At 39.9% G+C, this 24,259-nt stretch overlaps 1 protein-coding gene and 1 non-coding gene across 4 annotated transcripts in view; both read left to right on the plus strand.

The window, feature by feature from the left end:
- The window catches only part of SLC25A12 (solute carrier family 25 member 12), a 124,317-nt gene that overhangs the window by 28,452 nt on the left and 71,606 nt on the right, over positions 1 to 24,259 (plus strand). For 2 of the 3 annotated variants that reach the window (XR_009214244.1, XM_032755372.2), the window contains exons 3-4: positions 4,666 to 4,808; positions 15,567 to 15,682. Coding sequence is in view for 2 of the 3 variants with exons in the window: in XM_032755372.2 (XP_032611263.1) it covers positions 4,666 to 4,808; positions 15,567 to 15,682 (259 nt within the window). In the remaining variant the exon portion in view is untranslated. The remainder of the gene's footprint in view (positions 1 to 4,665; positions 4,809 to 15,566; positions 15,683 to 24,259) is intronic. The other variant, XM_032755376.2, reaches the window with a different exon arrangement.
- LOC116809858 (U6 spliceosomal RNA) lies at positions 14,859 to 14,964 on the plus strand. Its single transcript, XR_004370030.1, has one exon. It is a non-coding gene; the product is annotated as a U6 spliceosomal RNA (small nuclear RNA).

Genomic DNA, 24,259 nt, shown 5'->3' on the forward strand with positions numbered 1-24,259 from the left:
CATCAGAGTGAACAGGCAACCTACAGAATGGGAGAAAATTTTTGCAACCTACTCATCTGACAAAGGGCTAATATCCAGAATCTACAATGAACTCAAACAAATTTACAAGAAAAAAACAAACAACCCCATCAAAAAGTGGGCAGAGGACATGAACAGACACTTCTCAAAAGAAGACATTTATGCAGCCAAAAAACACATGAAGAAATGCTCATCATCACTGGCCATCAGAGAAATGCAAATCAAAACCACAGTGAGATACCATCTCACACCAGTTAGAATGGCCATCATTAAAAAATCAGGAAACAACAGGTGCTGGAGAGGATGTGGAGAAATAGGAACACTTACACTGTTGGTGGGACTGTAAACTAGTTCAACCATTATGGAAGTCAGTGTGGCGATTCCTCAGGGATCTCGAACTAGAAATACCATTTGACCCAGCCATCCCATTACTGGGTATATACCCAAAGGACTATAAATCATGCTGTTATAAAGACACATGCACACGTATGTTTATTGCGGCACTATTCACAATAGCAAAGAGTTGGAACCAACCCAAATGTCCAACAGTGATAGACTGGATTAAGAAAATGTGGCACATATACACCATGGAATACTATGCAGCCATAAAAAATGATGAGTTCGTGTCCTTTGTAGGGACATGGATGAAACTGGAAAACATCATTCTCAGTAAACTATCGCAAGGACAAAAAACCAAACACCGCATGTTCTCACTCATAGGTGGGAATTGAACAATGAGAACTCATGGACACAGGAAGGGGAACATCACACTTGGGGGACTGTTGTGGGGTGGGGGGAGGGGGGAGGGACAGCATTAGGAGATACACCTAATGCTAAAGGACGAGTTAATGGGTGCAGGAAATCAACATGGCACATGGATACATATGTAACAAACCTGCACATTGTGCACATGTACCCTAAAACCCTAAAGTATAAAAAAAAAAAAAAAAAACTAGCCGGGCGTGGTGGCGGGCGCCTGTAGTCCCAGCTACTCGGAGAGGCTGAGGCAGGAGAATGGCACGAACCCGGGGGGCGGAGCTTGCAGTGAGTCGAGATCGCGCCACTGCACTCCAGCCTGGGCGACAGAGCGAGACTCCGTCTCAAAAAAAAAAAAAAAAAGAATGAGGAAGAAAAGAAGCAATTGACAGGAATTGATGGAATCTACTTACTATTAGTATAAATATCTTACAGTTTGCTTTTTCTTTATCCTATGTTTATATACTTATTGTTTTGAAATTTCAAAGATTATTTTGTCTTCATTATATAAGTGTGTGAAATATCTAGAGGCCTGGGAGGACAATAAGCTTGTCTAGGGACTCACAAAGGGTTAGTGGTAGAGCCAAGGTTTAAACCCAAAATCCCTTCAAGAATGGCTTTCATAGTCATGTATAGAGAACATGACTTTATTTTGGGATGATATTTCTTGAATGCTTTTGGTAACACCAATTAGTTAAAAAAAAAAAAAGTCCACATTGGGCTACTTCTTTTTATTTTTGTTCTGTAGCACAAGTCATCTAGCAAACCCTGGACTACTTTTTTTTTTGTTTGTTTGTTTGAGACAGGGTCTTGCTCTTGTCTCCCAAGCTGGAGTGCAGTGGTGCAATCTTGGCTCACTGCAACCTCCGCCTCCCAGGTTCAAGTGATTCTTCCACCTCTCAAATGCTTTGAATGCTAAACAGAAGAGTCTGAACTTTATTCTGCAAGCTGTGGAACAATACTAAAAGTTTTAGAAGAAAGGAGAGACATAATCTGATCTGTGCTATTCCTGATGGCAACATGAAAGGTGAGTGGAGGAGAGAGGAACTAACTTGGGACGGGGAGACTAGGAAGTGGCTATTACAAAGATACAGGTGAGGGTCCGGCACGGTGGCTCACACCTGTAATCCTGGCACTTTGGGAGGCCGAGGCAGGTGGATCACGAGGTCAGGAGATCGAGACCATCCTGGCCTAACACGGTGAAACCCATCTCTACTAAAAATACAAATTCAAGTGATCCTCCCATTCCTCTCAGTCTCCCAAGTAGATGGGACTAAAGGCGCATGCCACCATGCTTGGCTAATTTTTGTATTTTTAGTAGAGATGGCATTTTACCATGTTGTTCAGGCTGGTCTCGAACTCTTGACTTCAAGTGATCTGGCCGCCTTGGCCTCCCAAAGTGTTGGGATTACAGGCGTGAACCACTGCGCCTGGCCACTGGGCTACTTCTTATGCCGGCTGATATAGCACTTGTGGTGGTAGTCTCTGTGGCTTTTTTTGTTTGTTTTTTGTTCTTTTGGACAGGGTCTTGCTCTGTCACTCAGACTGGAGTGTGGTGGCACAATCATGGCTCACTGTAGCCTCGACCTCCCAAGTTCCAGTGATCCTCCCTCCTTAGCATCCTGCATAGCTGGGACTACAGGTGTGCACCACCATGCCCAGCTACTTTTCTGATTTTTTGTAGAGACCTGGTCTCTCCATGTTGCCCAGGCTGGAACTCCTGAGCTCAAGGGATCCTCCTGCCTTGGCCTCCCAAAGTACTGGGATTACAGGTGTGAGCCACTGTGCCTGGCCTCTTTTCTTATTGAAAGAACAGGTGGCTTTGTTTATTCAGATCCACAAATGGAGACATTTGCAATACTTGACCAGAAAGCAAACCACCAATCATTTGCCCTGATTCTTCTTCCCCATCTTGTTTCCCAGAAGCAACCACTTGTAACTCTTTTAGCTATTTCTTTTGGTATTTCCCTTCACATTTCTATATTGATATTTCTAGACATTTTTGACTTTCTGTTATAGTAGCTGAGGTCTTAGCCTCCTTATACTACTTCCTCTCACATTCCTCTCAGTATATTTATAATTTTATTTTTTTTCGAGACAGGGTCTTGCTCTGTTGCCCAGGCTGGAGTACAGTGGCATGATCACTGCTCACTGCAACCTCCACCTCCCAGGCTCAAGCAATCCTCCCACCTCAGCCTCCTGAGTAGTTAGGACTACAGGCACGTGACATCATGCCCAGCTAATTTGTGTATTTTTGTAGAGATGGGGTTTTGCCATGTTGCCCAGGCTGGTCTTGAACTCCTGGGCTCAAGCAATCGCGTGCCTTGGCCTCCTCAAGTCCTGGAATTACAGGTGTGAGCCACTGTGCCTGTCCTATTTATAATTTTTATTAAATTAACATTTGATATCTATATTATTATGGCTAAATACTGTTTATTTTGAGCCAAGTCATGGATTATATTTTCTATTTTTGTACAATAAAAATAATTTCTCGTAGTTAAAAATTACCAAACTTTTGATTTGCCTAGTTATTTGTGTACCTATTACCAATTCATTCATTTGCCAAATATTTACTGAGTGCCTACTATAAGCCAGGCATCATTCTTGGTGTTTGGGATATATTAGTAAACAAATTAGACAAAGACTCTTTCCCTTGTGACACATTCTAATTGGGAGATAGACAATAAACATAAGAAGTAAAATATAAAGTATGTTAGAAAGAGGTGCTGAGGGAAAAAAAAGCAGGACTGTTGAGGAGCATGATGCCCTTAATTCATGATTCTTTATATGTGACCTGGTTTTTCTCTCTGAAAACTTGTAGAATTTTCACTTCATTTGGATGTTCTGCAATTTAACAATGATGGGCCAGGCCCTGGTGTAGATGTTCGCTTTAATTTTTCGTGCTTGACGTTTTGTGAGCCCTTGTATTCTTCAGTTCTGATCTTACTGCTTTGTTGGTTGACTGAAGTAACAATCAATCTGATGCAACTCAAGGAGATGAGCTTTGGTTGTTCATGTTTGGTCATCCCATAGTATATAAAGCCCTTAAATTAATGAGTTTCTTTGGTGCAGGTATTATTATTATTTTATTTAAAAAAATTATTGATGTAAAAAATTACTGATGTCAAAGAATATTCTAATTTATTTCCTATTTCCGGCTACTGGAACTTGGAATGATGAAAGGTCTTGTTTGTTATTCCTTTCTCATTCATTTTACTTCTAAGGTTTGGCAAGTTGCGTGTCTCCCTGGTGCTCTTGTAGACAGGAAGCCTCTGGGAGTCACTTTCAGGTCTTGGCTGCCCTTTCACCTTTCTTAGTCTTTTCATATCTTTTATCTTACCAATATATGTATTTTTAATTGAGATAAAATTCACATAACGTAAAATTCACCATTTTAACCATTTTAAAGTATACAATTCAGTGGTTTTTTTAAAGTATATTTACAGTGTTGTATGATGTTACCACTATCTAATTCCAGAACATTTTCACCATCCCCAAAGAGAAATCTGATACCCAGTAAGCAGTTAACTCCCATTCCCCCTCTCCTTTCAGCTCCTGGCAACCAATATTCTGCTTTCTGATTCTATGGTCTTGCCTATTGTGGACATGCCACATAAATAGTATCACATAATATATGGCCTTTAGTGTCTGTCTTCTTTCACTTATCGTAATGTTTTCAAGGTTCATACATGTTGTGCATATATTAGTACTATAAAATGTTTTTAAATCAGGCTCTGAATATGTGAGTTTTCAGTATCCAGAGAAAAATTCTGCATTTATTATCTTTATTTTGATTTTAATACTGGCCTTTAATTTACCTTTTCACAAAACATCTATTGGATATAAAATGATATTGGATAATTTTTCAGTATACATTATTTATTTTTTTAGTATGCCAGTACTGAGGTTGATGGAGAGCATTACATGACCCCAGAAGACTTTGTTCAGCGCTATCTTGGACTGTATAATGATCCAAATAGTAACCCAAAGATCGTGCAGCTCTTGGCAGGAGTAGCTGATCAAACCAAGGATGGGTAAGTATCTTCATGCATTTTCTGAAAACTAATGTTCTGGAATATATTATTAAAAATTTAAAAAACCAGCCAGGCACGGTGGCTCATGCCGGTAATTCCAGCACTTTGGGAGGCTGAGGCGGGCAGATCACCTGAGTTCGGGAGTTCGAGACCAGCCTGACCAACATGGAGAAACCCTGTCTCTACTAAAAATACAAAATTAGCCGGGCATGGTGGCCCATGCCTGTAATCCCAGCTACTCGGGAGGCTGAGGGAGGAGAATCGCTTGAACCCAGGAGGTGGAGTTTGCGGTGAGCCGAGATTGAGCTATTGCACTTCAGCCTGGGCAACAAGAGCGAAACTCTGTCTCAAAAAAAAAAAAAAATTAAAAAACCCCACAAGCTTACCTATGAGTATCTAGAATTTTAATATTAGTAAACATGTAATTAGTAATTACCAATTTACTCGTTAGTAATTAGAAAATATGTTTTTAAAATACATTATTGTTATATTTTTGGGATACAGAAATCATTACGAAAAATGTATTCAGGCTGGGTGTGGTGGCTCACGCCTGTAATCCCAGCACTTTGGGAGGCCAAGGTGGGTGGATCATGAGGTCAGGAGATTGAGACCGTCCTGGCTAACACGGTGAAACCCCATCTCTACTAAAAAAAAACAAAAATTAGCTGGACATGGTGACAGGCACCTGTAGTCCCAGGTACTTGGGAGGCTGAGGCAGGAGAATGGTGTGAACCCAGGAGGCAGAGCTTGCAGTGAGTCAAGATCACGCCACTACACTCTAGCTTGGGCGACAGAGCGAGACTCTTGTCTCCAAAAAGAAAAAGGTATTCAAAAAAAATTTTGTTTGGAAAAATAATTGAAGCTTTATGTTGAAAAAAATGAGGATGCCAGGCAAGTATTCCACTTTATAGGTCAAATTCTGAGCCAATAATTTTTAAACCACGCTAACTGGAGATCCATGTTTTGTTTTGTTTTGGTCTACATTAAAAAATGTTTTTTATATATATATAATTTTTTTTTTTTTTGAGATGGAGCCTTGCTCTGTTGCCCAGGCTGGAGTACAGTGGCATGATCTCAGCTCACTACAACCTCCGCCTTCTGGGTTCAAGTGATTCTCCTGCCTCAGTCTCCCAAGTAGCTGGGATTACAGGCCTGTGCCACCACACCTGGCTGATTTTTGTATTTTTAGGAGAGGCAGGGTTTCACCATGTTGGCCAGGCTGATCTCGAACTCCTGACCTCAAGTGATCTGCCTGCCTCGGCCTCCCAAACTGCTGGGATTAGAGGTGTGAGCTGCCATGCCCAGCCTTTAAAAATTGATACATACTAGTTGTATAATTAAACTATATATTTTATTCAAAGTTTATAAAAATGGTGTTATTTACTGCGATTATCAAGGATACAGGCATTTCTTTTTTTCGAAAAAATATTTCACGGGAAAAGCCACATTTTATGTTGAATAATCTGAGCAGAATGAGTTCCAAATAACCAAGTATATTTCTTCCATTCATTCAATAGGTATTGAGTGCCTGCTATGCCTCAGGTACTGTTCTTGGTGCTGGAATTATTAATATATCAGTGAAAAAGCCACAAAAAGATAATAAAAAAGTGAATTATGGTATGTTAGACGGCTGTAAGTACTATGATGAAAAATAAATCAGGGGAGAGTTTAGGGAGTGATATTTATTCATTTGTCTCTCTATTTATTTGGCAAACATTAATTGAACAGCCATTGTTTGTCAGGCACTGGTGGGCCTTATAAATACAAACATAAATTAAATGAGGCTTTTGGCCTTCAAAAGAAGGTAATAGCTTAGTGAGAAAGAAAATGACTAAACAAAGGAAAAAAGTAACACTTCTGAAATGAGGTGCTGTCATAGCTATATGAGAGGTATAGAGGGAACCCAAGAAAGCATGGTTAACTGTTTTGGGTGGTCAGGACAGCATCACGGAAGAGGTAATGCTTGAGTGAAATCTGGCAGGATGAGTACAAGCTTGTTAGTAGTTGGATAAGTAGGGATGAGAATTCCAGGAAAGGGAACAGGAACGGCATGAAACATTAAGGGGCATGTGTGTGTGTGCGCGTGTGTGCTCGCATTAGTGAATGGCAATGGAGGAGGGTTGTGTTGCAAGTACTTTGATGTGGCTGTGGCATTGCTTTGTTGCTGGGGGAGATGTAGTTGGAGTGGCTGAAGGCTTTTGACTCTGTCTTGCAGGTATTTTTAGCCTGGTAGTGTATGGGTGTGTGAAAACACAGAAATAACAAGGGGCATCTTGCTAGAGTGTCAGTTTACTCATCTCAGGGGAGAAAAGCAATCATTATTTGTATTAAAATCATATATGGCTGTATTATGGAGTGAATGTAATATTTGCATGAATTAGATAAAGAAAATTTTGGCTTGTTATGGCAGTTTCAGTCTACATCTCCAAGCCTCCAGGGCCTAGGCTCATTCTCCTACCTGTTGAGGTGCTTATGTGACAAACTTTGAGAAACTAGGCAGTAAGTAGTCTAAAAATTATTTCCATTACCACAGATGTAAACAGATTTTAGAAATGGTGGGTTGGAATGGGACAAGACTCGCATGCAATAGAATCAATTTAGGTAGCTATTGTAATAAAGTAGAAAGATTGGTGTCTAAGTTCTTTGAGTCCAGGATTAGTACTGTATTCAGCTTTATTGTCCCATAGAACCTTGCGCAGTGTGTGAAATTTACTATGTGTTCAACAAATGTTTGTTTTGGAAAGATTTTATGTCATTTATAAATGGCAGGTATTGGGGAACTTATATACAGTTTAGGTCTACTCTCTCAAAACATATCAGCTGATAAATCACTGTGGATCATTCAATCATAGGATCTTTCAATAGTGATTAGACAATAAAGCAAATGAAAATTAATTATACCTATCAAAATTCCTTCATCAAAATTATTAAAGGTAACATATATATTTAGCTCTTTTAGAAATTACCAGAGTATTTATTGTTGGTAATTTGGTCTAAGACCTGATTTCAGAATATGCATATATTTTCAAATATTTCCTTTTGTGACCATCTGCTCTATTCTATCTCAGTAGTGTATCTTCTTTGAAGCTTCATGTGGTTCTCCTAGGCTGATTGCATTGTTAAAGTAGGACATTTTCTTTTCTTTTTTTTTTTTTTGTCGGAGACGGAGTCTCACTCTGACACCCAGGCTGGAGTGCAGTGGTGTGATCTCAGCTCACTGCAACCACTGCCTTCCGGGTTCAAGTGATTCTCCTGCCTCAGCCTCCCAAGTAGCTGGGATTATAGGTGCATGCCACCATGCCCGGCTAATTTTTGTGTTTTTAGTAGAGACGAGGTTTCACCATTTGGCCAGGCTTGTTGTCTCCAACTCCTGACCTTGTGATCCGCCCACCTCAGCCTCCCAAAGAGCTGGGATTACAGGCATGAGCCACCGCACCTGGCCCATTTTTCTTCTTATAATCATCTTTTTAAAAAGATATTCTCTGCTGGGCACAGTGGCTCACACCTGTAATCTCAGCACTTTGGGAGGCTGAGGCGGGAGGATCGCTTGAGGCTAGGAGTTTGAGACTAGCTTGGACAACATGGTGAAACCCCATCTCTACACAATTAAAGAAAAAAATTAGCCAGTCGTGGTGGTGTGTGCCTATAGCCTTAGCTACTTGGGAGAATGAGGCAGGAGGATTGATCGAGCCCAAGTGTTTGTGGCTGCAGTGAGCTATAACTGAGCCACTGTACTCCAGCCTGAGGGGCAAAATGTGAGATTCTGTCTTAACAAAAAAGAAAAAAGATATTCTCTGTTCTCCCTCTTTCTGTTTGCTACCCCTTAACCCAGGGCAGTGATGAAATATTAGAATAGCTTACTTGGTACATTGTTTCCTGCCCCAAAATGTGTTCCTTGGTTCTATCGTAGTTTTTTGATGATGAGTCCTGTAGATATGTTATGTGAAATGGCAACATACAATATTGCTTATAACCACTCAAGACCAAGTCTGAATGAGTAGAACTAGTATAAACAAGTTCAAGTGATTTGGTTAAGTGTGTGAGAAAAATTGGTCTAGGAGTGGTTGAAACATGCTCTTTTGTGCTCTGCAATCCTTCCCCCATGTTTTCTAGGATGTTAACTGTTCCCTCTCTCTTGTTCCCCATCTCCTTTCCCCCAATAGATAGTAAAATAAGTAGGAGTGTTTGGATATGGGTGCTTGCTGTAGAAAGCCATGTAACATACAAAACAGCATTATATATTATAAATAGCACAATCAGTTGTCTAAAAGTAAAAGCCATTAGCCAAGTATTATTTGTGGGATTGTGGCTTAAACTTTGAAGTTCTGGTGTATAATGAAAAGCAAAATGATTTTATGTATTTAATGCAGATCTCAGAGACTATAATTATGTGGTCTAATCTAAAATATTTAGACAGTTACTTGCTTGAAATTGTAACTTCTAGAACCATAGTTTCTATATTTAGTCCTAGTCAGAATTTTATCTGGAGGTTCTGTTCTCCTATGATGGGGAAACCAGTGTTCTTTTCTTCTACTTTTTTCCCAAAGTGTTTTCCTTTATGTTACACAGGCATACAGAGGAAACTTTTATGCAGAAATCTTGATTGTTTTAAAAATTATAAAATTAACATTAATATTTTGTCATTTTATTAGTTCCTATTTACTAAATTAAAAAGGGGCTTCATAGAAAATTTTTAAAAAACACCAAATTCAGAAAATATATTTTTCAAAGTTATAAAATGAATACATGTTCTTTCTAAAAAGTCAGACAATGGGGTAATATGGTAAAAAGTGAAAGTACTTCCTTATCCCCATTACAAGAAAAACTAATAAGAGTGTGAACTAATCAGTAGTTTCTTCACTCAACAGTTAGTAGCTTGTGGTTTGCATATATTCTATTAAAGTATTGATTGGGCCCTTCTAGCAATAAAGGAATCCATGGCAGGATAAAGGGAAAAGGAGCCTTAAAAACATTCTGGAGCCAGGCATGGTGGTTCACGCCTATGAGCCCAGCACTTTGGGAGGCCAAGGCAGAAGGATCTCCTGAGGCTAGGAGTTCAAAACCAACCTGGGTAACATAGCAAAACCCCGTCTATACAAAAACATTTAAAAATTAACCGAGTATCATGGTGCTTGTCTGTAGTCCCAGCTACTCAGGAGGCTGAGGTAGGAGGATCACTTGAACCCAGGAGTTCCAGGTTACAGTAAACTCTGATTGCACCATTGCTGTCCAGCTGGGAGACAGATTGAGACCTTGTTTCTTAAAATAAATAAATAAATAAAATTCTGGAACATGGTTGCTTTATGTTAGCATTGCAGACTATTTCTTGCTTTCAGAAAAATATTGTTGCATTATAATACAGAACGTATATAATGACTGTGGGCTTGAAATAGAGGAGAGTATCAGAGAGACTGTCAAGTGGCTTATTTTTCTCTCATTCCTCCCAACATTTTATTATGAAAATTTTCAAACATTCAAGAAAGTTGAAAGAATTTTATAGTGAACACCCATATGTCTACCACCTAGACTACCACACAGATTATATTTATTATTATTATTTTATTATTTATTATTATTATTATTATTATTGAGACAGGGTCCCACTCTGTTGCCCAGGCTGAATGCAGTGGCGTGATCATGGCTTACTGCAGCCTCGACCTCCTGAGCTCAAATGATCCTCCTACCTCAGCCTCCCAAATAGTTGGGACCACAGGCGCCTGCCTCATGCACAGCTAATTTTTATTTATTTTGGTATTTTTTTGTAGAGATAGGGTCCTTCTATGTTGCTTAGGCTGGTCTTGAACTTTTGGGCTTAAGCAATCCTCCTCCTTTGGCCTTCCCAAGTGCTGGGATTACAGGCGTGGGCCACTGCACCTGGCCAGATTCTACTATTAACATCTGACTCTTCTTGCTTTTTCGTATATCCATCTATCCCTCTATCCTTCCATCAATCCATCTTATGTTTTTATACATTTCAGAGTAAAGTACAGACATTGATACAGTTCTTAAATATTTTAGCATGCACATTATTTACTAGTGTTTTTTGTTTTGAGGGCTTTTTGTTGTTGTTTGTTTTGAGACAGAGTGTGTCTCTGTTACTCAGGCTGGAGTGCAGTGGCCCGATCTCGGCTCACTGCAACCTCTGCCTCCCCGGTTCAAGCAATTCTCATACCTCGGCCACCCAAATATCTGGGATTACAGGCACGCGCCACTATGCCAGGCTAATTTTTTTTGTATTTTTAGTAGAGATGGGAGTTCACCATGTTGGCCAGGCTGGTCTCAAACTCCTGACCTCGAGTGATCCACTGACCTCAAGTGATCCACCCGCCTCAGCCTCCCAAAGTGCTGGGATTACAGGTGTGAGTCACCATGCCCAGCCTTTGAGTGTTTTTCTTTAAATGTAATACTCGCACATAGTAAGAAAATGTAAATCTCAAAGGTGTATTTGCTGAGCTTTGACAAATGTATGCACCTAGGTAACCTCAAGTGACTTTTTTTTTTATTGTGTTAAAATATACATAACATTTACCATTTTAATCATTTTTAAGTGGACAGTTCACATTGTTATGTTAAGTGCATTCACATTGTTATGCAACTATTATCATATCCAAGGCCAGGCGCAGTGGCTCATGGCTGTAATCCCAGCACTCTGAGAGGCCGAGGCGGGCGGATCACCTGAGGTTAGGAGTTCAAAATCAGCCATGGCTAACATGGTGAAACCCCGTTTCTACTAAAAATACAAAAACTAGCCTGGTGTGGTGGCACGCACCTGTAATCCCAGCTACTCAGGAGGCTGAGGCAGGAGAATTGCTTGAACCCAGGAGGTGGAGGCGGAGGTTGCAGTGAGCCGAGATAGTGCCACTGCACTCCAGCTTGGGCAACAAGAGCAAAACTCCATCTCAAAAAAAAAAAAAAAAAAATTGTCGTATCCATTTGCAGAACGTTTTTATCATTCCATGCTGAAACCCCATACCCATTACATAATGACTCTCCATTCTCTTTCCTTCCACTCCAACCAGCCCCTGATAATCAGTACTCCACTTATTACTACTATTTTAGCTATCATATATGTGGAACAATATAATATTTGTCCTTTTGTGTCTGCCTTATTTCACGTAGCATAATGTTTTCAGGGCACATTTATATTACAGCCTGTGTCAGAATTTCATTCCTTTTTAAAGCTGAATAATGTACTCAGTTGATTTTTATTTATTTATTTTTTAGAGATAGAGTCTCACTCTGTCACCCAGGCTGAAGTGCAGTGGCACAACCACAGCCCATTGCAGCCTTGAACTTGTGGGCTCAAGTGATCCTCTTGCCCTAGTCTCCTGAGTAGTTAGGACTCCAGGCATGTGTCACCATAACAGGCTGATTTTTGACTAATTTTTAAGTTGTTGGTGCTTTTGTGTATTTTCATGATACATCTGAATATATATCTCATGTGATATATCTGAATATATCTGAAGGTAACTGAGTATTGAGGGATGGCTGAGTATTACCCCAATAGTTTCTTATGATAATGGTCTACTTACTAATGCCAGATACTCTTTCTGGTTTTCAACTATAACTTTAAAATTGGGAAAGGGTTAGGAGATATACAGTAATGGAAGAACACCAAATTGAAGGCAGGAGTTAGGAGTCTTTAAGTAGACTCACTGATTTGCTGAATGTCTTTGAGGAAGATCACTTAATGTTTGCCTTTCTAAGGGTCCTTCTGGCTCAAAAGTTGCATGAATATATGATTTGCCTTTTTGAATATGCTGACAGACAAAATGTACATATTTAGTAAATTCCATAGACTTTCTGTTTTAAACAAAGGGCTACTTAATTGGAAACCTATGTGACAAGAGTCACAAATCCACAAGGACAGTGTGGTCTGTAGATAGATAACTGATGAGCCCTGTTTGGTTGCTTTTCTGAAGGGGAAAGACTGCTTGTCTTCAAGGGGCTGGTGCTACTTGGGACCAGAAACCTAGTGTTGTTCACACTTGCAATTTATCAAAATAAACCAGAAAAACTGAGTATTTATGGGAAATCTTGTGATTTCTTAATGTCAACTAATGCAACTAAAAAACAGTACTTTGCATGCCAAAGAAAACATATCTTTGGACCAAATTCAGTCTGCCAGCTGATAGTTTGTGACCTTTGCTAGTTAAGGAAGAAGTTTTTGTCCTCTTCTCATAAATATAGAAGGTTTTACTACTGAGCATGAAATTTGTTTTAAAGCTACATATTCTGTATTTCAGGGTAGGTGTATTTTTTATGTCTTGATGCTATTTTGTAAAAACCAATATGTTATGCCTTTTTAAAGAAAACCCATAATCAGCCTATTTTTTATTCTTAAAATTATTGGTCAGTCTGTTTTTTTCTTCCTCAAACAGAAATTGCATGAAAGATATACTATAGAAAATCCTTGTATCAATTAACACATTTTGAAATATATAGAATAATTAACATTGGACAATCAAGGAAATAAAATCCAATTATCAAAACATTGGATAATCAAATTAGATTCCTAGGAAAATACTTCATTGAAAACCAGTCTGCAGATCTGTGTGCATATGAGACACATTTTTATAATGCTATTACTTGGACACTCACTACTGATGAGCAGCAAGATGGTATGGAATCTTTGTAGCAAGCTTGCTATGAAAGATCTAGAATATGCTGGCTTTGTAAGGTCACTGAAGGCAATTTCTGTGTAGTTTTGACCACTGGTTAATTTTATAACCTTGAGTATAATAGGACTCATGAAGTTCTAGAAACCCAACATACGAGTTTCCCCCACTTTTTGTTAAGTTTTGTTTTGTTTTGAAATGGGTCTCACTCTGTTACACAGGCTGGAGTGCAGTGACTATTCACAGGTACCAGCATTGCATACTACAGCCTTGAACTCCTGGGCTCAAGTGATCCTCATGCTTCATCCTTTTGAGTAGCTGGGACTACAGGCACATGACATTGCACCTGGCTCCCACCTTTTTTGTTTTGATTTTTCCTTTTAACATTTTTATTAAAAAAAAATTTTTTTTTTAAAAACAGGGTCTGGCTCTGTTACCCAGGCTGAAGTACAGTGGCACAATCTTGGCTCACTGCAACCTCTGCCTCCTGGGCTTAAACTGTCCTCCCACTTCAGCCTCCCAAGTAGTTGGTACTACAGGTGCACACCACCACACCTGGCTAATTTTTGTATTTTTTGTAGAGATGGGGTTTCACCATATTGCCTAAGCTGCTGTTGAACTCCTGAGCTCAAGTGATCTGCCTGCCTCAGCCTCCCAAAGTGCTGGCATTACAGGCGTGAGCCACTGTGCCCTGCCTCTAAAAGTTTTATTTTAATTTAATTAATTTATTTATTGAGACAGAGTCTGGTCTGTCGCCCAGGCTGGAGTGCAGTAGCACGATCATGGCTTATTACAGCCTCTACTTCCTGGGCTCAAGCAATCCTCCCACCTCAGCCTCCTGAGTTGTTGGGATTACAGGTGTGTGCCACCATGCCCAGCTAATTTTTTATTTTTACTTTTTGTAGAGGTAGAGTCTCCCTATGTTGCCCAGGTTGGTCTTAAACTCCTGGACTCAAGCAATTCTCATGCCTCAGCCTCTCAAAGTGCTGGGATTACAGATGTGAGCCACTGTGCCTGGCCAAAATTTTTATTAGTGATATTTCAAACATGTATAACACAGAGAATAATGTAAATTCTATGAACTCATCACCTACTTTTAATCATTACCAAAATAATTATTTTGTTTATACCTCCATCTCTTCTCCATCCTCTGGATTATTTTGAGACAAATTCTAGATGACGTATTTCATTTGCAAGTGTCTCACTGTGTATCTCTAAAAGATAATGCTTAACAAAAACCAAAAAAACCTCCTAAAAACATTGATTTCTTAATATCATCAAGCATTTGCATTATATTGGTATTTCCATTTCCCGGATTATCTTATAAATTAAAAAACTTTTTTTTTTACTTTGTTTAAATTAGAATCCAAATAAGGATGTATATTGTGATTCATTGTTATATCTCTTAGGTCTTTTAAGATTGAGATTCCCTGTGCTTGCCTCAGCAGCACATATAATAAAATTGGAATGATACAGAGATTAGCGTGGCCCCTTAAAAAAAGAAGAATCCTTTTCATAGCTTCATTAAAAATTATTTTTCTGCAACTATGGAATGTTGCTTCTGTTATTTCCTATAGTTTGCATTTATGTGGTGGTGGCGAACATGCTCCTTTGTTCGTTGTATTTTCTGTAAATTAATGAATAGTTCTAGAGCAGTGGTTCTCAACAGGGGTGATTTTGCCCTCCAGGGGATATTTGGCAATGTCTGGAGACATTTTTGCTGGTCACAACTTGGGGATGCTATTGGCATCTAGTGGGTAGAGGCCAGGGATGCTACAAAGCACAGGAAACCCCCACAACAAAGAGTTATCCAACTTAAAATGTCAGCAGTACTGAGGTTGAGAAACTGATCCAGAGACTTGATCAGATTCAGGTTTAATTATATTTTGCCTGGTTCACTGTCTTCACGATGTTAGGAGCTATTGATTATTGCCCAGTTTCATTAATTTTCTAGGGGCTTACAAAAGGGTGATATTCTAATTCTCCCTTCCTTCCTTATCTGAAGTACCTCTATAAAAAGAAACTACCCTTTATCAATTATTTGGTTACCCTGAGCTACAGTTTATATAGTAAAGACAGATTAAATGCCTGATGCTTTCCCTTTCTTCACCAGCCAATGACGTTTTATATTTTATTCCAGGTTGATCTCCTATCAAGAGTTTTTGGCATTTGAATCTGTTTTATGTGCTCCAGATTCCATGTTCATAGTGGCTTTCCAGTTGTTTGACAAGAGTGGAAATGGAGAGGTGACATTTGGTAAGGGAAAAAGAAGATTATAAGTGATAAGTTAATGGTGCTGGTCCAGTCTTCAATTGCTAAATCTAGTAACTAAATATAGATTGCTGCTTATTTAGGACCTGATCCATAATTGAATTTCCTAAAAGGATTTATGCAGATAAAGATGGCTTTATTTTTTCAAAGCATTAAACTGTTGCCAAAGATGAAGAAGTATAGTAATGCTGTTGCTTTAGGTCATTGAGTCACTGACACTTTCACATTCGTAGAATAAATGGTGTAAGATTTTCTTGTTCTGGGCCAGCCTGGGCAAAATTCCTTACGAGGTAGATTTTGAACAACATGAAACAATTTTCTTATTCTTTAAGTGATTTTTAGATAGGGAGTTCAGAGCTTCTCTTGTAGCATCCTTGGAAAATTGCTACTATGTCATTGTAACACCAAGAATGGAACTGAAGGAGGATATCAAGGCAAAATTAGTTAGTGTTCTCTGAACCTGAATTTTAGATTTCAGTTTTAGGAAAGAGGCTAGAATATTAAAATTTCCATTTGACATGGATGTAGAAATTTATTTAAATCCTCTAGTAGATGCATAATCTAACACATTGTTGATGTTTCACGGGTGTATACACTAGGATTTTTACTTGTAACCATATATTAAAGACACTTTTTTACAGAAATTAGTATATGTTTAGTAAAAGTATTGGCTAATTTTTCTTGCAACAATTTTTTCCATAAAAACCATGTAGTAGTTCAAGGACCTTGAGCACTGTCCCCACCTTTTTAAAATATTTGAATTGTTTTTATTGTGGCAAAAAACACAAGATAAAATTTACTGTCTTAACCATTTTAAATGTATAGTTTAATAGTATTAAGTATATTCATATTGTTGTGAAAGAGATCTCCAGAAATTTTTCATCTTGCAAAATTAAACTTAATCCCCCTTTTATAGTGTGAATTGGCATGGATATTTGTAGAAACACCCTTGAAAATCAGGCTTTCCCTGAGTTATGGCACTAAACAGTTATTCACGATGGTGTTTGAGTTATAAAATAGATGTCCTTTAGTTAAACTTGAAGGAAGAATTATCACTGCAATGGTCACAGTGGTGAGAAAGTATTAGTCAGTCAATCAGAAGGACCAGTAGTGCCTTGGTCGTAATTTTGGTGGACACATTTTCTCGCTTGGCATTGATTGACTTAACTATCTTCTGTATGAGAAGACTTTCCAAAAAAATGCTATGCAGAGTTTTTTGTTTTGTTTTGTTTTTGTTTTGTTTTGTTTTGTTTTTTGAGACGGAGTCTTGCTCTGTCTCCCAGGCTGGATTGCAGTGGCGTGATCTTGGCTCATTGCAACCTCTGCCTCCCGGGTTCAAGTGATTCTCCTGCCTCAGCCTCCCGAGTAGCTGGGATTACAGGCATGCGCCACCATGCCCAGCTAATTTTTGTATTCTTAGTGGAGATGGGGTTTTACCATGTTGGCCAGGCTGGTCTCGAACACTTGACCTCATGATCCGCCTGTCTCGGCCTCCCAAAGTGCTGGGATTACAGGCCTGAGCCACCGCGCCCGGCCTGCTATGCAGAGTTATTTAGATTTTTGCATATAAATCTTGGCATCCTCCTCCTTTGGAGCAAGCGTCGGCCATCTTGCCTCCTGAAGAATGTTGACTTTCCTCAGAAACACCTAGATTCTGTAGTTTAAGGCACAAAACCTCCATCATCTCATTCAGCATTAACCATGTACTACTAGTAATGCTGCATTTTCTATTTTCAGTGGGTATCACACATGCTCACATATCTCACAAATGTGATGCAGAAATGCTTGGAAAATAACTTGATTCAGATGTCTGAGTTAGTGACAGTGCCCTGTGCTTATATCCTGTGTGCATGAAGAATTAGATCTCACAATAAAATTCTAATTTTTGTCCCTGTACCTTGATATCATGGTTCTTTGTGTCTCCTCCATTTAATTACTTTTCCCAGTTTCTATTATTATAAAATTAGTAACTCAAGCCACTTCATCCAACAGACTGTCAAGACCAACTTAATAATAAAGACACATGCCATTGTTAATAAATAGATTAAAATGAGTTTAGGAAGTAGCTAAGTTTATATATATGCCTTATTTAATGTAAATGAAAGCTTGTAGTTATTAGATCTCAACTTTAGTTTTGTTTGTTTTTTTTTTTTGGAGGTGGAGCCTAACTCTGTCACCCAGGCTGGAGTGCAGTGGCGCGATCTTGGCTCACTGCAACCTCTGCCTCCTGGGTTCAAGCGATTCTCCTGCTTCAGCTTCCCGAGTACCTGGGATTACAGGCGCCTGTCACCATGCCTGGCTAATTTTTGTATTTTTAGTAGAGACGGGGCTTCGCCCATGTTGGTCAGGCTGGCCAGTCTCAAACTCCTGACCTCAGGTGATCCGCCCACCTCGGCCTCCCAAAGTGCTGAGATTACAGGCGTGAGCCACCGCGCCCAGCCAACTTTAGCTTTTTATAGGTCTTCTGTTTTTCTTTCAGACTATGATTTATGAATTAGAATTTTTAGAAATATAGTTAGGATTAAACACAAATCAGTTTTAGTTTTTACGGTACCAGGTATAAACTGAAGAACATATGAGCCCTCAAGAATCTTGCTTTCATTCTTTTCCTCCATAATCTAGAGACAGGAATATTATTATGGAATAAGAAAAAGATGAAGCCAGGTGCAGTGGCGCATACCTGTAATCTCAGCTCCCGAAGGAGTGATTTCAGCTCCTTGGGAGGCTGAAATGGGAGGATCTCTTGAGCCCAGAGTTTGAGGCCAGCTTGCACAACATAGTGATACCCAGCCTCTAAAAAATTTAAAACGTTTTTTAGAAGCTGTACCCTGTTTCTGTTCTGGGTTCCCTGGCTAGCTGGTTGGCTCTCTTGATGGTGCTCACCTATTTCCTAAGGACTTTGACCATTTCACCTTCTGTCCCTGCCTTCCTAGTTTTAAAGATCCACTTTGAGACAAATTTTCTTAAGTAGAATGAGAGAAATAATAAAAGAAAGTTTCCTTTCATATTTTTAAGAGGAAAAATACTGAAACTGTTGTAGCAAATGCCGTTTAACAAGATTTCTAGGGACTGCTTATTTCAAGCCATATTCAAGACTACAGAATTTCTGCATAAGGAAATAATTAACTTGGAGTTTATTTTTATAGGATTTTGGATCTGGAGTGAAGGTCAGCTTTCATGTTTGTACCCACTTAATAAAATGAATTGTGCTTATGTATTTATAGGCACATGTTTAGGTAAAAGGAAATTTTAGATCCATTCTAAATAGAGTTAAATCCTTTTCACCAAATGGCCTTCTGTTTTCTAGTTTAGAGCTATTTATAGTTTTCTCTTGTGCACATGAGAGAAAGTTGGAAGACAATATTAGATGCAAGGTGTAAGGAAGCGGAGAAAACCTGTTATGCCATCAGCATCTCTTGTAGACTATGATGATAATGTTATCTGTGTACTTGTATATATTCTCATTTATGCTTTTTTTAGATATGATTTTATACACATCAAATTATATACTTAAACTGTGTGCATCTTTGCAAGTATTTATATAAGTAGTAATATTGAACATTTACTTGAGTGTTTGTATGAGGTTTTTTGTTGTTAAAGATACCTCTGCTCTGGGGAGAGGGCTTAGATTGAGGCCTTGGAAATCCATTTCAGAATGTGAAAGCTCAGGAAAGGGTTCTGGAGTTTTTTTCAAGAGTGAATAAAATATTAGTTAATTGTTTCCTCTTTGATGTTTCTTTAATAAAACTTTTAATGCATGCTGTGGATAATTACTTAATGGTTTGTATATCTGTTACTATCACGTGGCATGAGCCTTGTAGAGGCCATTGCATGACTGGTGTGTGCTAGCTACAGTGTAAGTGTGCCTTGGTCTCACCATTGTCCACAAGTGTACTGGAGATCCTGCTCAGTACTATTAGATTCAGGTAACCTAGATAAGCAGTTATACTACATTGTGTTGTCAGTAGCTGCCATGCATTTAAAATCCAAGTTAAAAAAAAGGCCGGGCACAGTGGCTCATGTCTGTAATCCCAGCAGTTTGGGAGGCCAAGGTGGGCAGACTGCTTGAGCCCAGGAGTTCAAGACCAGCACGGGTGACATGGTGAAACCCCATCTCTACTAAAAACACAAAAATTAGCCGGGCATGGTGGCACATGCCTGTAGTCCCAGCTACTCGGGAGGCTGAGGCAGGAGGATTGCTTGAGCCTGGGAGGTGGAGGTTGCAATGAGTTGAGATTGTGCCATTGCACTCTAGCCTGGGTGCCTGGAGTGAAACCCTGTCTCAAATGAAAAAAAGGCCTATTGCCTTACTAAAGATGTAATCTTTTTTTTTTTTTTTTTTTTTTTTTTTTTTTAAGGGGCCAGGCGCGGTGGCTCACGCCTGTAATCCCAGCACTTTGGGAGGCCAAGGTGGGCGGATCACAAGGTCAGGAGTTTGAGACCAGCCTGGCCAACAGGGTGAAACCCTGTCTCTACTAAAAATACAAAAATAAGCCGGGCGTGGTGGTGGGCAACTGTGATCCCAGTTACTTGGGAGGCTGAGGCAAGAGAATAGCTTGAAACCAGAAGGCGGAGGTTGCACTGAGCTGAGATTGCACCACTGCACTCCAGCCTGGGTGAAAGAGCGCAACTCCGTCTCAAAAAAAAAAAACACAACAAACTGTTATCTATTAACTGATAAAAAGAGTATGAAACATGTTGTATGTTCTGAGTTCTCTATTAACATCAACATTGTGTTCCAAATTTGGTGTTTGCCTAGGAGTGGACACTCTTCACAGTAAACTTTTCCAAGGACACATCCACACCCTCTGACTGAAGAAACCTCAAAAAGCAGAGATTCCTTTAAATGTAGTACTATGTTTGACCATTAATACATATAGCAAATAAAAATGTGTTCCATTTGTGCCTCTGAAATAGGCTATTTTTCCCTGAAGGAGAGAATAAATTGGGATGGGTTAGGCACAACTATTGTTACTATTTTAAAGAGCCAGGAGATGGAAGTGTAGTTATGAAAAATATACCCTTTCTCACTGGAAACAAAGCTATAGACATGGAATAATATGAAATTCTGTGGTGGCCAGGTGCAGTGGCTCACACCTGTAATCCCAGCACTTTGGGAGGCTGAGGCAGGAGGATCACCTGAGGTCAGGAGTTCAAGACCAGCCTGCTGGGCCGGGTGCAGTGGCTCATGCCTGTAATCCCAGCACTTTGGGAGGCTGAGGCAGATCAGGAGCAGGAGTTCGAGACCAGCCTGGCCAATATGGTGAAACCCCATCTCTACTAAAAATACAAAAAAATTAGCTGAGCGTGTTGGCACATGCCTGTAATCCCAGCTACTTGGGAGGCTGAGGCAGAAGAATTGCTTGACCCCAGGAGGTGGAGGTTGCAGTGAGCCAAGATCAGGCCACTGCACTGCAGCCTGGGTGACAGAGCAAGACTCTGTCTGAACTGGGGGCAGAGGCTGTATGACGGCCATCACCTATTCACCTGGTGACACATGAGACTCACTCAAAAAAAAAAAAAAACCAGGCATGGTGGCTTTTGCCTATAATCCCAGTACTTTGGGAGGCCGAGGCAGGAGGATCACTTAAGGCCAGGAGTTCAAGACCAGCCTGGGCAACATGGTGAAACCCTGTCTTTACTAAAAATACAAAAAAATTAGCCAGTTATGGGGGTATGCACCTGTAACCCCAGCTACTTGGGAGGCTGAGGTGGGATAATCTCTTGAACCTGGGAGGCAGAGGTTGCAGTGAGCCAAGATCACACCACTGGGCCGGGCACGGTGGCTCATGCCTGTAATCTCAGCACTTTGGGAGGCCGAGGCGGGCGGATCACGAGGTCAGGAGATCGAGACCATCCTGGCTAATACGGTGAAACCCCATCTCTACTAAAAATACAAAAAAATTAGCCGGGCATGGTGGTGGATGCCTGTAGTCCCAGCTACTCAGGAGGCTCAGGTAGGAGAATGGCATGAGCCCGGGAGGCTGAGGTTAGTGAGCCGAGATTGCGCCACTGCCCTCCAGCCTGGGCAACAGAGCAAAACTCCGTCTCAAAAAAAAAAAAAGATCACACCACTGACTTCAGCCTGCATGACAGAGAAAGACTTCCATAAAAAGAAATGAAAATTCTATGATAATAAATATATAGCTTAATTTGGTAAGAAGTAGATCTTCACCTGAGTATTCAAATTAAGAAGAATTTTTGATATTTTTTTTTTCTTTGTGTTGCTTTCGGATATTGCAGAGAAGTTTTTTGTTTTTTGGTTTTTTTTAGTACTCAAGGCTATTAGAGTAGCTTAAGAGTTCAAGGTTAAAAAAGGATGGAGTGTTATTAGTTTTTATGCTATTTGATGATAGACTGTTGAAGCGTCTAGCTTCAATAATAATAGTATGTATGTATGTATGTATGTATGTATGTATGTATGTATTTTGAGACAGGGTCTTGCTGTGTCGCACAGGGTGGAGTGCAGTGGTGTGATCTCGGCTCACTGCAACCTCCACCTCCCGGGATCTAGTGATCCTTCTGCCTCAGCTTCCCTAGTAGCTGGACTACAGGCATGTGCCACCACGCCCGACTAACTTTTTCTATTTTTATTAGAGACAGGGTTTCACCATGTTGGCCAGGCTGGTCTCAAACCTCTAACCTCAGGTGATCCACCTGCCTTGACCTCCCAAAGTGCTGGGATTATAGGCATGAGCCACCGCGCCCAACCGATAGATAGTCTTTAAATACAAACTCATCTTTCCTGAGAAATGGACCTTTACATATATTTGACAGCAGGACTACTCTATTGACTATGCAGTAGTCCCTTCTAGAGGTAGGTAAAAGGCTAATAGAAATACTTTCTCTCAGAGAAACAGGAGGTCATTCAGGAAACTAATGACCATCTGAGAGTAGAACCCAGAAGTCTGGGACTGAGTCTACATGCCATGTTGATTGGGACTTCCTCTACAAGTTCCTGTTGTTGGTCTTTTTGTTGTTGTTGTTTGTTTTCCTTTGTTTTCTTTTTTGGCTTCCCAGTTGTTCCTCCTCTTTCCTCCCAATTTTTCCTTCACTGAAAAACTCTTCACTTCTACAAGTCTCACCATTGTTTTTGTTCAGCTATATACAAGGATATTCACCATTCATGGTGGGAGTCCTAAAAACCTCTCTGACTTCACTTTAAGAACTGTGCAGGTGAAACTCAGCTACTGAGGAACTTTTCCCCCTGACAATAAGAATGTTTGGTCTCAAGCCTATAAGCTGGTTGTAGTGGCTCCTGCTGGGCTGGAATCCTTGGAATAAGGATGTCGTTGGGCTGATGGTAGGTGGGCTGTGTCACAGGGCTGATGGCTTGTATACCTACAGGAGGAGTTCTCTGGCCACACCGTTGGTACAGCAGCTCCTTCCAGGCTCATTCATGGAACAGGCATGGTGGCAGTCTTGGAGAAGAGTGCCAGCCCCGGTCAGAGGTAATTTTGTACTGCAGAAAGGTGAACAAGACCAGTAGGAAGTGCCCATAAGAACCAGGGGAGGGATGAGGGTGGATGAGATGGGGAGACACAAGTATGGGTTGCTGGGGGAATTAAAATCTCTGTTAAGACATATTTGCATAATATATATGATTTAATGTGTATTTCATCTAGTCCAATCATCATAAGTGACTGATACAGCTAAACTGACTAATGTTACACATCTGTGAACATTTTTACTTAATCACAGTTGTCACCATTACCTGCTCTCCTGACAAATCATTGTGCTCCTCTCCTTTGAGCAAAGAGAACATAATGACAGGCTACTTTTGTATTTGGCCCCAGTTCCCTTTTCGATGGAAGTACAAACGATCCCTTTCATAAGCCCATGCTCTGCAGGAAGTGAAAAAGTCGTCTATTGTTTTCTATATGTCAGAAAACTAATGGATTCCTGGTTCTCTTAGCTATGCCAACCTAGTATAAAATACTATATCGTGATTTTGCTGCCAATAAGATGTGACTGTCATTTCCCTTTCTTCCAGGCCAGAACTATTTTACAGAAATAGCATTCTTAAACATGGCAAAAAAAAGATCCTTGTTTGCCACTGGAAAGATGGGATTCTCTCTGGGGGTGGTGGAACTTGCTATGCAGTTTCAGTTAGATGTATTTGGTATATTTGAGACTATTGGTGTTCCCTTTCATGTCATTCAGGACCTGATAAAGCTGGGTAACATATAACACCAGCTGTTTGAGTTATTACCTCATACAAGCATAAGCTCTCCAGTTCTGGAGCTTTTATATAATTTTATTTATCACATTCTGATAAAAGTAAAGTGGCAATTTATGAATTGGACTTGAAAACAATAGTTCTACTAATTATTTCTGTGTATCTGAATCAGCCTCAGGCACTTGGTAGAAACAGTGACAACAGAAGAGAAGTAGAATACATCTCCAGAAGTGCTAAAGTAGGTTTGTAATCTTATTAGTTCTAGTAATTATAGTAGTCCATGATGTGTCTTAAAAAAACCCTAAAAGTATCAGGGTAAATAAACTACAGTATATAATAATGATCATAACAAAACCATATATAAAGCTGTCGAGTGACCACTT

Source organism: Hylobates moloch, unplaced genomic scaffold (genome assembly GCF_009828535.3).
Source record: "Hylobates moloch isolate HMO894 unplaced genomic scaffold, HMol_V3 SCAFFOLD_1, whole genome shotgun sequence".
Classification (NCBI taxonomy): domain Eukaryota; kingdom Metazoa; phylum Chordata; class Mammalia; order Primates; family Hylobatidae; genus Hylobates; species Hylobates moloch.